General features: G+C 43.6%; 1 protein-coding gene across 1 annotated transcript in view; it reads right to left on the bottom strand.

The window, feature by feature from the left end:
- RPS6KA5 (ribosomal protein S6 kinase, 90kDa, polypeptide 5) overlaps positions 1-13,039 on the bottom strand; it is a 241,437-nt gene that overhangs the window by 31,092 nt on the left and 197,306 nt on the right. The window contains exon 8 of the mRNA XM_006879119.1: positions 4,687-4,837. Within this exon, the coding sequence (XP_006879181.1) occupies positions 4,687-4,837 (151 nt within the window). The remainder of the gene's footprint in view (positions 1-4,686; positions 4,838-13,039) is intronic.

The following is a 13,039-nucleotide window of genomic DNA, read 5'->3' as shown; positions in this document are numbered from 1 at the left end:
TTCTTTTCAAGGAGAGGAGTGAGTTGGGATGAGGGGGTGGGCGGGGAGAAAAGTGCAACAATGAATGACTGGAAATCCTAAGTCTCTTCTCTGTAAACTTTCATTAAAATTAATAAATAAATTAAAAAAAAACCCTAAAAAAAAAAAGCCTTCTCAGTGAGAACACTAAGACACAGTCCATTATAAGATGGAGACAGATTTCATGATGTGAAAACCTCCACTTCCTGGCTGATAAAATTCAGTTACTATAAGCAACATAAAATGTTTTTCTTATGCCCCCTTGTGGACAGAATGGAGATAAATTTATTAAATTCTAACTCTTCAGATTTTTTTTTAGCTAAAAGTGGCTCTTATGCTGAGTGAAATATCTCAGTCACAGAAAGACAAATACTGTATAGTGCCACTGTTGCAGAATGCGACTCACATCAGGGTTGGGGTAAGACTGAGAAAAACTGGATAAATGATATATACTGCATTGAAACAGATGAGGGAGAGAACAGTTTAAAAGCGATATATGATAGGGTATTATGGTTATGAGAAGAGTCCAGAATGAAAGTTGCATAGTGGAGTGTACTTGGGGCAGGGGGGCAAGGTGGGGGGATTGTATACCAATGGAGGAATTTTTCTTTTACTTTTCAAAAAGAAGAGTGAACTGGGGTGGGGGCAGGGAGAAAAGTACAACAATGAATGAATGGAAATTCAAAATCTCTGTAAATGTTCACTAATATTAATATAACATTTTTTTAAAAAATGGGCTCTTAAAGATCATGAAAAGTTTTAAAATTTGACCCAGGAGAAAACAGAAGTCCAGAACTGAGACGGACTCTTTCACTTAAAGTCAAGCTGGTGGAAGAATCCCAAGGAGCTGACAGAGGGTGGTCTCTTTGGTCTTTGTGGCCGGTACTGGTTCCTCTTACCAGCTCACTTGCCCTTGACACAGACACTGAGGGAGGCCTGGGGAGTGAGACCAAAACTAAACTCAGAGCTACCAAGAGTTCAGAGTCACAGTAGTCCTGTATACACAGAAAGGCCCCGGTATGTGTGAGTGTGTGTGTGTGTGTCTGTATGTGTTCAAAGTCCCAAATCTTCTGTTCCTCTCATTTATTATTCTTTTTTAAATTAGATCGCAAATTCACAAATCATCTTGGATTTCATTCAATCATTCACGCACATTTTGTTTTGGAACATAATTACAAATGACACATGCCATTAAGTGCAGGGCCTCAAAAAACCCTTATCGAGGTTGCACATCTTAAGTCAAGCAGAGGTCTGCCTTTGATCTCACTCCCACCTCGTTAGCTGCCAAGTGCTTTAACCACAGCACCACTAGGACTCCTCTTGCAGGGTATTTCTGCTTAACTTGTAGTGGAAAGGCATCATTTAAAGAAATGTGCTACATATTTTCTTCCCAGTCCCCCCTGTCCCTCAGTTTGCTTTTTTCTTTGGAAAAAAAAGTTCTTTCATTATTGTACACCCCCGCTCCCCCCGCCTTTACTATGCAGCTCTTATCCTGGACTCCTGTCATGCCAATAATACTCAAGCATATGTTCCTTTTATACAGTTCTCTCCCTCGTCTGTTTCAATGCCATGTACATTTTTTATCCCCTCTTTTCTTAGTTCCCCCACCCCCATATTAGTCCTGTTCTATAACAATGAATGAATGGGACCCCCCCAAAAATATGTTCAAACCTGTTAATACCAAATAAAGTATATATTTTCTAAAAAAAAAGAAAAAGAAATGTGCTGTTTGCAGGAGAGCAACTGTTAGGTTGTTGCTAAGTGCGGTCAAATCAACTTTAACTCACACCTACAATGGCCTTGAACTTTGCCCTATCCTGAGGCAACCTCCTCATTCATTTCTGATACACCTGATCCCATTGCCACCAATCCATCTCACCCAGGGTCTTCCTTTTCTGTGTTGTCCCTCCACACTAACAGGCTCTTCTCCAAGGGCTGGTCCCTTCTGACAACATGGCCAAAGTATGTGAGACGGAGCTTCAAAATCCTCACCTCCAGGGAGCAGCCCAACTTCACCCTCTCCAGGACAGACCTGTTCGTTCTCTTGGCAGTCCATGGTTCAGTACTCTTCTCCAGCACTACAATTTAAAGGCATCGATTCTTCTGTCATCCTTATTCACTGTCCAGCTCTCAGATGTACAACAAGCAATCATAATACCCAGATGGTCACCAGGAGCTGGACTGGGAGGCCTGGGGTGGGGTAGCAGGCAGCACCCACACATGCTGGGAGCTGGCTCAGAGTGCCATCTTCATGGGGGAGCACTCAGAAAACAGGTGGGGAGGACTCATGGGGGAGCACTCAGAAAACAGGTGGGGAGGACTAGAGCCTGAGACACAATGTTAGTGGCTAGAGGCCTCCCCTCATGGCCTCTCACTGATAAGATAGATGCATCCATTGCTGACCAAGGCCAGATAACCTTCAGGCCTTCTGTACCTTGTGCTGCGGCCTTGATGAGGGACTCCCTGTCACCCTCACCATTCTATCTATATATCTGTTTGTCCTTCTGGTTTCCTCTTAAGGGTATCATTTATCTGTCAGTTTGTACTGGGGAATTGTCTTTACATGTGGCCGCTCTGAATACATGGATGTTTGCTTGTGTGTCACTTGCTCTTTTGGGTACAGTGCCTGTTTGTCAGATGCTGCACTAAAGCAGAGCTTCTAGATTAAGACAGACGAGGAAGAAGGACAGGCCACTCACTTCTGAAAGTACAGGCCTTGGAAAACCTTATGAACAATGGAATTTGGTAAGCAGACAATGGAGAATTATTGTAGTCCCCCAACTCTGTTCCATCTGAGAGTGGTGGTGATGGGGAACACCATTTAGGTCTTTACAATTACAGTTCTGTTTTTTCCTAAAGTGTCCCTTGCCATTTAAGGCAATTAAGTAATCTCCAATGATGATGCCAAGGCTGTGAAATGTCAAACACTGAGAAATGTCTCCAAAGAGAAAGAGAAACATGGAGTAAAGAACTAGGGAAATCTACCTGGGGGTTTCGTGCTTGAATAGTTTATTGAATTTTACCTGATTGTTGATTTTTGTACCAAACAGCTGAATTGGATATTTGAAAATGTGATCAAGGTTTAATCTCTCTAAGCCACATGAATCTATATGAAAAACATGTACTGACAAATCTATTTTATTCCTTGTGTATTTCTCACTATGTCACTGAACTCTAAGGGATGGGCACTAATATTTTTTAAACGGTTATTTTATTCCCCCCAGTTATATCACAGGCACATTTATTTTACTTGTTACACTTGTGAGAAGCTTTTAACCTAAAATTCTCCCTCTTCAATGGTTGTTTTAGGAAACCAATCTGCATGCTTTTAAGCACTGACGTGGAGAGCAAGAATTCCAATTTTCAAGGATTTGCAAGCTATTAACTAACAAGAAAAATTACTTTCTACAGAATTTTTGTTGGTATTTTTTTAAAAAAAATCCTTTTTTAATTGATATTTTAACGGAAGTTTACAGAAAACTTGGATTTCTAGTCATTCACTGTTGCACGGTTTCCTCCTTACCCGCCCCCAGTTCATTTTCTCTTGAAAAAGATTCTTTCATTGTTGCACAATTTCCTCCTTTCCCCGCCCCCAGTCCACTTTGCTAGGCACCTCTTATTCTGGACTGCTGTAATTTTTCTGGTGTTTTGTATGTTGATTTCATCTTTCTGGAACTGGTAATGTAAGAACTTCATATAAGAACTCAGATGATTACCAGGGATGGGGTGGGGGTGGGGGTGACAGAAAAGGCAATATACAATGAGAGCCTTTGGGTTAGGCATGAAACTCCTTACAGACCAGGACACCGGAGCTCTGTTTATTAATTACATTAATAAATGGTAAGCAATATTATAAAACAAAATGTGTAGGAATGATTGAATGAAACATAATATCTGCAAATTCACTCAAATAAAAAGTAAAAACATACCATGGGAGGAAAAAAAAAAGAACTTAGCTGTCAGAGTGAAAATAAAAGCTAGATGGTTCCTTTAGACCAAAAACACTCACACAAGTTTGCTGAGATGATGAAACGGTTTAAGAGTCATACACCCAGAGTTTCAGAAACAAAGTCACGCTACCCGCCCATGACGGCTTCCGCGGCATTACCCAGCCACCCCACTCTGGCCAACGCTTTCTTCAGCGGACTACTCTTTTCCTCATGTTTCGGAGTCCCTGAGCAAGTGTGCTGGTCTCCTGAGGCTTTTCAGGCTAAGGGAGCACTGCCCCATGTAAGAAGACAAGCGAACTGTGTTCTCTGTGGTACAGAGATGTAACTGAGAAACAAGGAGAGTTTGAGTTTCTAAAATCTCTCCTGGAAGAAAAGAAGGAATCACTATTAGAAGAGCTCCTGAAGCACCAGAGAAGCGAAAAGCATAACAGAGTCTCCTCGGTCTGTCTACCTCCACGTTGAGCTCATCCCCAGAGACTAATCAGTTAACATGTAGAAAGCGGCATGCTCTCGTGACCCTGCCCATCTCCTCTCTATTCAGGGGGGGAAAGTACTACGTAGGTCTTTATAAGTAGGATTTTGGTCCTCATCATCTAGAAGATGCACAATTGTGTGTGTGAAATCAGGAGAAAAGTTCCAGGAAGCACCGTCGTTCTGCCAAGAGCCTGGAACACCAAGAAAACAGCAGGGGCTCGAAACCATCTGCCGACACATTTACCTGGAAGAAGAGATGCTCTTTGATTTCATCCGCATCGCGTGGACCGCATCCCAGTCTCTTCTTGGGATCTTTCATCAGAAGACGCTGAAGCAGGTCTTTGGCTGAAGCACTCATTTCTTGGGGATATGGAGGCTCACTTTTTAAAATTCGTCTGCAGGCAGAGAAAACGTACTGTGAGAACAACCAGGGCTGCATTTCATAGTTTTGATACTTGAAGACATGAAACCAAATTTCTACAATGGAATAGAAACAGGAGCAAAAACTACTGGACCATCTTCAGTAGAAATCAATTCTTAAGAGAGGCTATCACCTCAAATATCTAACTGGAAAAGGACTTAAACATCTTTAAAAGTTTAGGGCTGGCCTGTTGTTATGTGCCATGGAGAGAACCGTGACTCACAGTGACTCTATGAAGGGCAGATGGGAACCATGTCCTGCCTTGTGCCACGCTCACACGGTGTGATGTGCTCAGGCCCGCTGTGGCAGTCACTGTGTCAACCTGAGCTCCTACGTAGGATTCGGAGCCCTGGCGACCTAGTCCAGACGAAGCTGCACTCCTAAACCCACGGCTACTTTTCCCGAGACACGGATCCACCAGCTTCTCCGGAGGCGAAGGATGAGCAGCCTCCTCCTGTATGAGTTACAGCTTCGGACAACCTGCCGGAGGGTCAACTCTGGCAAGACAGCAAGGAGTTTGTTGTGTTTTGTTCTGTTTTTATTTTTAATATATGGATTAGACTCTCTGACTAAAGATTTCACAAAGAAAGCAAGTCAGTGAATTCAGTAAGTGAACTCAGCACTCAGGCTTGAAAGAATCCAACCTGCTAGCCTCACCTTTCCCCACGTGTCAGTAAACAAAGGCAGTGGAGAAGGAAGACAGAGCGTGGTGGAGTCAGGACATTTGGTTAGGGCTCAGCGCCTGCCATCTGAAAACGGGCAGGAATGTGTGGACTCTGTGGCTTTTCATGAGGCGAAAGCATCTGCCTCACCATGAGATGCTGGGAGACATACAGGTAAGCCTGGCGAGGCAACCAGAGCTGGCCCAGCGAGGAGTAAGGCCTACTCTTACTCCAGAAAATGAACAACCCAGCCAAGTTTCTTGATATGCTCCCTGGAATGATCCTAAGGGCACAAAAGAAGAAAACAATCTCATCCAAAAAGAGACTTTCTCCCCTTTTGTAAGAAATAAACTTTAGACTGGTCCATCTTCAAGGTAAAAGAGAACAAAGGCTGTGTGTGATAAGGAGTCCCAAGCTGACCCAAAGGAGACGTCAGACCACACGGCCCAGGAATAGTGTGTAAGCGCGGTCAGGGGGTAAGGGAGGAAAACAGGGTTGGAACAGAGGCGACAGGACTTTGCTACATGCGGAAATGTACACTCCTTAATACTCAGTTAATAAGGATTTGGGAGAAGGACTTGTGAGCTAGGAGACAGAAACCCTTGGTGGGCTGTGGAGGGCAGGCCAGCCTACTTCTTTGGGCCTGGGTGCCCGATTATGCAAAATCACTTAGTAAAGCGTCATTGTCACTAAATGGAATTTTGATTGGATTTCCCAAACACCTGTCAGACCAATACTCTGAGTAACTCATCAGCAAACTCATTTGGGATAAGGTAGCTGGAAGGCACCTTCCCCAGCTCAGGGGCAGCTCTGATCGAGGGACAGATGTGCCAATTGCCAAGAGGAGTTGTGTTTTTCACATTTATTGAAAGGGAAAGGAGAAAACAGAATAACTGGAGCAAAGAAGAAAATGTAGCCTATGTGGGAAAGAAAGTTATTTGTGTGTGTGTGTGTGTGTATACAATGTATGTATGTATCTTCTTTTTTGTGTTAAAATATTATTAACTGTTCTGGAGTAAAAACAATTACAAATGCAGAAGAGGCAGGGGAATGTGGCAAGCAAGAGCAGACTTGAGGGCAGACCAACTTTAAGTGCTGAAGACCGAGACCAAGCAGCAGGTCCAAGAAAGGAACTTTCCGAAGGTTCCCTGTTGTCCCTGTAAATGGGGTGGCAAGGTTTTCTTAGTAGAATAGAGAAGTTCTGTCCCCAATTCCTGTTTGAAAAGTGTAATTCCAGGAAAAAGACCAAGGGTGAGAAGAAAAGGCCTAGTGCAGACTTCAACCTGCTCTCCATGGGAAGATGAGGGCGAGTTTACCACCTTATATTGTTTCCTTGAACTGAGCTGGGTTAAAAGAAGTGTGAGTCGTCTGCCGTACCAGCTTACCATAAAAGTGACTCGACAGGTGGACTGCATTTGGATTGGGGAGGTCTGCGAGTGGGCAGGTAGGGCTTGAGAGTCTTCTAGTCCAAAACTATTTAAAAGCCCTTCAGAAGATAGGAGTCACTCTGTTACCTCTTCTACCCGAGGGCATCCTGTGGAGGAGCTGAGCTCCTTGGAGTTACACTCTGGACACCTTGTGCTACTGGCTTCTCCCTGCTGGAGCAGTTCACGCCCTCGCAGTGCCATCGCTGCCACCGAAGGTGTGCACTGGGGACCTGGGAGTCCTGTCACCCCAACCCCAGAGTCATTACTGCCTCTCCTCGCTGGAGCAGTTCACACCCTCACAGTGCCATTGCTGCCACTGAACGTGTGCACAAGGTCTGGGGCGTCCCGCCATGCCCACGCACACAGTGTCATCGCTGCCACTGAAGGTGTACACTGGGGACCGGGGGAGTCCTGTCCAGGCTGGTGGAAGATGAAGATGAGTTTGCTACTACCACATTGATAGCTATGTTTCCTGTTCTGGTTCTGTCTATAAAATGATGTAAAATGGTTACCAGGTCATGGCATGTTGAGTGTGAACGCCCTTCTCCCCAACCCCATGGTGGTTCTGCAGAACGGGCAGTGCTGGGGCAGGATGCTGGGCCCGAGACCCTCCAGAATCCTGCAGCAAGCGTGGAGGGAGCTCCCTCAGGCCACAGTGGATTAACCCGGGCCAATGTACCTGGTTCCCGAGTTAGTCAGAACCCAGAGTTCTCTTTGCCTTTTTTTCAAACGAACCTGGGAAACTTCAGAAATGAAGCACAACTGGACAGGGATCTTAGAGTCCTGGGGAATATCACAACGGGCTTTGAGCGGATCTACCACATTAACACTTTGTGTGTGTATGTGTGTGTGTGTGTGTTCATATAATCCATACCCTAATCGGAGGTCTGGCAGCCTAGTAGTAAGAAGGTGTGCTGCAAACCCAAAAGCATGCAGTTCAAATCCACCAGCTGTTCTGCGGGAGAAGGATGGTCAATCTCTTCCTGTGTGACTGAATGCTTCTGAAAACCCACTGGAAGGTCGCTTATGGGTCAGTTGCAACTTGTGACGGTAAATAACAACAACAATCCTATCAAAAGGCTGCTCTTGCAAGCCCCCTTCTACAGATAAAGAAGGAACCCTTTCAAAAAAGCAAGAAACAGAAATACAGATTCGAATGCAAATACCATGTTCTGAAAGGAAATTATTTTTATATTTATCTGCAAGAAAAAGGTCCATACACAGCTGAGAAACTTCTGAAAAAGAAGGTAATTATGACAGAATCTGCCCACTGTATGTTAGAAAGTATTATGAAACAAAATAATAAAATTAAGATGCTAGTAAAACAAATCAACAGCCAAACAGTGTGAACAGAAAATATGAAAATTACCCAGGCACATAAGCAAAAGCAGTGTATTTTTAAAAAAGTGACTAATCAACACAGGTGACTGCACCGTCACCAGGCGTGCTGGGGAAGCCAGTTCTTGGATAATAAATCACAGAGCCTTGCCTTTTGTTGCTCCCCCAAATACCCTGAGAAAGTACATATAGAATACAAAATGAAATAAAAATTAAAACTTAGAATGATATAGGGAGCTCTGGTGGCCTAGTGGCAGGAAGCTGCGCCCCACTCCCGAAGGCACAGGGTTTGAGGCCACCAGCTGCTCTGCAGAAGGATGGGCAAACTCCGCCCATGCAATTAACTGCCTCTGAAAACCAGCTGGAGGGTCAGTTATGGGTCGGTTGTGACTCAAAGGTAAGCAACAACAATGACACAAAAACGAATATAACATTTCTTCCCACTCATGAATGTTGTTTCTGAAAAAGCCCCATTTAAAAATATTCACCCTTCAGATTAGTTTAAGAATTTAGAGTCAATAGAGTGAGGAGAGCAGGATAAACACGAAGCCCTAATGGCGAGAGGGACAGCCCGATGGCGGACCTGTGACATACGACACTCTGAAAACCTCCAACTTGGTGCTGTCAATCGGAACCCTCCCCTGGTTGACTTGCCAGCTGGTTTTCGAGGCTGTAAATCCATCAGAAGGAGACTGCTCATCTTCCTCCCACGGAACAGCGGGTGGCCTCAAACTCTCAAACTGCATGTTTTCGGGATTGCAGCGCAGCTTCTTGCCACTAGGCCACCAGAGCTCCCACTTGATTGATGGCATACTAATACACACATAAATAAAATAACTGTTTCAAAGGGAAAGGGGAGAAGGGGTGTGGAGGAAGGAAGAGGTGGACAGTGAGAGCAGAGACTGATGGGGGATGAGGGTGAAGGAAAAGGTTCAGATGCAACAGGAGCTTGAGGAGGTGGGAGACAAAAGTAACCGATCAACAGGGATTAATTATATAAACACAATGTACAGAAAGGATGGTATAAAACAAAATGTACATGGATGAAGCAATGTATATGAATGAGTATATGAAGGTGAGTGATGACATAAATAGTAAAAGTTTTCAAAACCTCCAAACCCATATAACCTCACAACTGGCCCAATAAACAATATCATGATAAACAGGGGAAAGATGGAAGTTGTTAACAATTTCACCTGGATCCACAATCAACACAGAGAAATCAAGAGACATGTTGTGTCGGGCAAATCTGATGTCAAAAACGTCTTGAAAATACTACAAATGAATGGATAGAGAAGCTCTGGTATATTCACACGATGGAATAATATGCAGCACTGAAAAACAAGGAACTCATGACATGTTATTCAAAACGGATGACCCTGGAGGACTTTATGCTGAGTGAAATATCTCAGTCACAAAAGGACAAATATTGCATAAGGCCACTGTTGTAAAACGGTACTGACATCAAGGTTGAGGGAAGACAGAAAAGGATGGGAGGAACGATGGGAGGAACAGAGGGAGAGAACTGTTTAAAAGGGATATATGAAGGAGTCTTATTGTCATGACAGGAGTCCAGAGTGAAGGCTGCATAATGGAGTGGGCTTGGTGGGAGGGATTGCATAACAATGAGAGTTTTTCTTTTTCTTTTCAAGGAGAAGAGTGAATGGGGGAGGTGTAGGGAGAAAAATGCAACAATGAATGACTGGAAAACCCGACGTCTCTAAGCTTTCCTTAAAATTAATGAAAAAAAAAAATAACTAGCAGAGGTGTAAAAAAAAAGAAAAAGAAAAGTCTTGAAAGTGCTAAAGAGCAAGGATGCCAGTTTAAAGATCAAGTGTGCCTGACCCAAGACACTGCTTATCTGTGTGGTGGCTCTGGCGTCAGTTTGTAAGCTGTGCTGCCAACCCAGAGGTTCAGCCTCGCTGGAGGTCTGAATCCACCAGCGGCTCTGAGGGAGAAAGATGAGCAATCTCCTCCTGTGCGATTTACTGCTGCTGAAAACAGCCTCCATAAAACCTGCCAGGGGGTTCTGGTGGCTTCGTAGTAAGGAGCTATGCTGACAACCCGAAGGCTCTCTGTTTGCACGCACCAGCTGGCCAATGGGAGGAAGGCAATCTCTGCCGTGCGATTTACTGCCTCTGAAAACCTGCCGGATGGTCAGCTATGAGTTGGTTCAACAACAATGAGGTGATGAGATTCTAGGCGTAGTATTTTCAGTTGCTTTATATGCATTTGAACATTGGTTACTGTCCATCTTACTCAATGGAGCCGCTGGTGGAGCACGGCAGCTCCCCATGGACGACTATCCACCAGAGCCCCGCAGAGGTTCAACTCAACTCACTACTGCTGACTTAGAACTGCCCCCCAGCTGACCATCCTGTGGGCTTTCAGAGGCTGTAAAGCGCAGGGGAGGAGCTCTACGGACCAGGCCAGCAGAGCCCCATCCTGCAGCCAGAGTGCTCCTTGGAGGCAAGGATGGAGAAGCCTCAGCTCACACACTCTGGGCATGTTTCGAGGAGAAGATATACCTTGGAGAGGGTATCATGTGTGGAAAAGGACAGTGAAGGAGAGGAAGACCTTGAGCCAGGCGGACTGACACAGTGACTGCAGCAATGGCTCCAAGTGTATTAGAGATGATGAGGACAGCACAGGACAGGCCAGGGTTCAGATCTGTTCACAGGGTTGCTATGAGTTGTACTTAATTCAATGGCAGTGAACAACAACAACAACTTTGTAACTGGTTTTAAGAGAAAACAGCTTTTTAATAACTAAAGCTTTAAAAAGAGATGGGCTTCCCTAGAAATATACGGTATAATATCCCACTTCCATGGAGAATACGTAAAGAAATGGACTTTTTTATAAGGATGACTGGCCAAATCCTACAATGTAGAGTTAGACTCTTAAGTAATTCTTATCATATATTGAAATTTGACTTAAAATAAAATTTCATTTTTATTTTAAGTCACCTGTGAACACAGGAGGCAAGCAGATAACTGGATAATACATTATTTTTAATAAAAATATATAGAAATTATGTAGCATTCAGGGATGATAGTAATGATTAAGGAATTAAATGGTGAGAAAAAGCCAGGGCTAATTAGGACAGATGGGGACAAGATAATGATACCTTCATCTGCCTGGCATTTATTTTAAGAAAAACAGATCATGAAAGATTTTAAACCAGGAGAGACAATCAGAATGATTACCTTGAAAGGGAAAAGATAATTCAGTTATTACATGGTTTATAAATTATAGTTGCAAACATGGCCTCATAGGTTAACAGCAAGCTTTAAATAAAATTATTAACATTCCAAAGGGAATAATTAATTGATTAAAGGGAAAAGAATCCTATTTTAATTCCTGAAAAATCCATTTGCTCAAGTTTAAGATTTCACACTATCTGGCTCAGGCTCTCGAAAGAGAAAAGAATCCTATTTAAATTCTTGAAGAATTAATCTGCTGTAGTTGAAGACTTTAGGCAATCTTTTTCAAGCTCGTTCTTTTTCTAACATCAGAATGCCAACTGACTGACAGAAAGGCAATAAAAACAACTAGAGATAAACATCATTCGTTCCAGAATATTCTTGCCATCATAACAAGTAACACACACGGTCCATCCATACGCAATATGTAACAGTTTTACTGAACAACAAAGATGTAAAAGTTTTTTTTCCAATTTTTGTGTGTGTGCCGTGAAATTGGATCTGACTGGTACAGGAGGAGATTGTCCCTCCTTCTCCAGCAGAGCATCTGGTGGATTCAAACAGCTCACCTTTGGGATTTCAGTGCAGCTTCTTGCCACTAGACCAACAGAGCTTGCCCAAAGATGTCCTTTTTAAGACTAAGGTGTGCTAGGCCAAGCCACAGAATTTTCAATTTTTTTTTCATACATAGACGAAAGTTGGACAATGATTAAGAACGATCACAGAAGAATTGATTTCTGTGCATTGTGCAGTTGGCACAAGTACTGACGGGGCTGCTAAAACAAACAGATCGGGCTTGGAGGCAGTTGCATATGGCGCTCCTTGAAGGCAATCAAGGCGCAACGTCATCTCATATACTTTCTTCGGCCATGCTGTGAGGAGGAGTCTGTCCCTGCGAAAAGATCTCATGTTCGGTAAGGAAGAGGGTCAGCAAAAGAGAGGAAGACCCTCAAGGAGATGGACTGATACAGCGACTGTAACAATGACCTTGAGCATGTAAGTGACTGAGAGAAGGGGGAAGAGAGGGCAAAGTTTAGATCTGCCGTTCACCGGGTTGGTAAGAGTAGTAGATGACCCAAGTGCACCGAATATGAACCCGCTAAGAACTACAGTGAAACCTCGGGTGGAAGGGGAAATGATAAAAGGAAGACAACTTGTGTATGTGCAATGAGAAAAGGAAGACTTTCTTCAGAGAGGATGCGACTTAAGGTTGTCAGCCTAAAGCCACTCATCACACCTGTCACCAGCGCAGAAATGACTCCGCTGATGGAACCAAAGTCTTAGGACAGTGATGCCAATGGGTTTCTAGAATTCTCAGGTGTTTTCAAATTGTCAAGTCAAATAAAATATTAAGAATAAACTCTGGTATATTCACACAATGGAACACTATGCACCATTGAAAAATAAGGAGCTTATGACATATTATGCAAAATGGGTGACCCTGGAGGACATTATGCTGAGTGAAAGATCTCAGTCACAAAAGGACAAATACTGCATAGGGCCACTGTTGTAAAACGAGACTGACATCGAGGTTGAGGGAAGACAG

This window comes from Elephantulus edwardii, unplaced genomic scaffold, assembly GCF_000299155.1.
Source record: "Elephantulus edwardii isolate Elephantulus edwardi_28Jun2011 unplaced genomic scaffold, EleEdw1.0 scaffold00002, whole genome shotgun sequence".
NCBI lineage: Eukaryota > Metazoa > Chordata > Mammalia > Macroscelidea > Macroscelididae > Elephantulus > Elephantulus edwardii.
The sequence above is the reverse complement of the archived record's forward strand: the minus strand, read 5'-3'. Positions and strand labels throughout refer to the sequence as shown.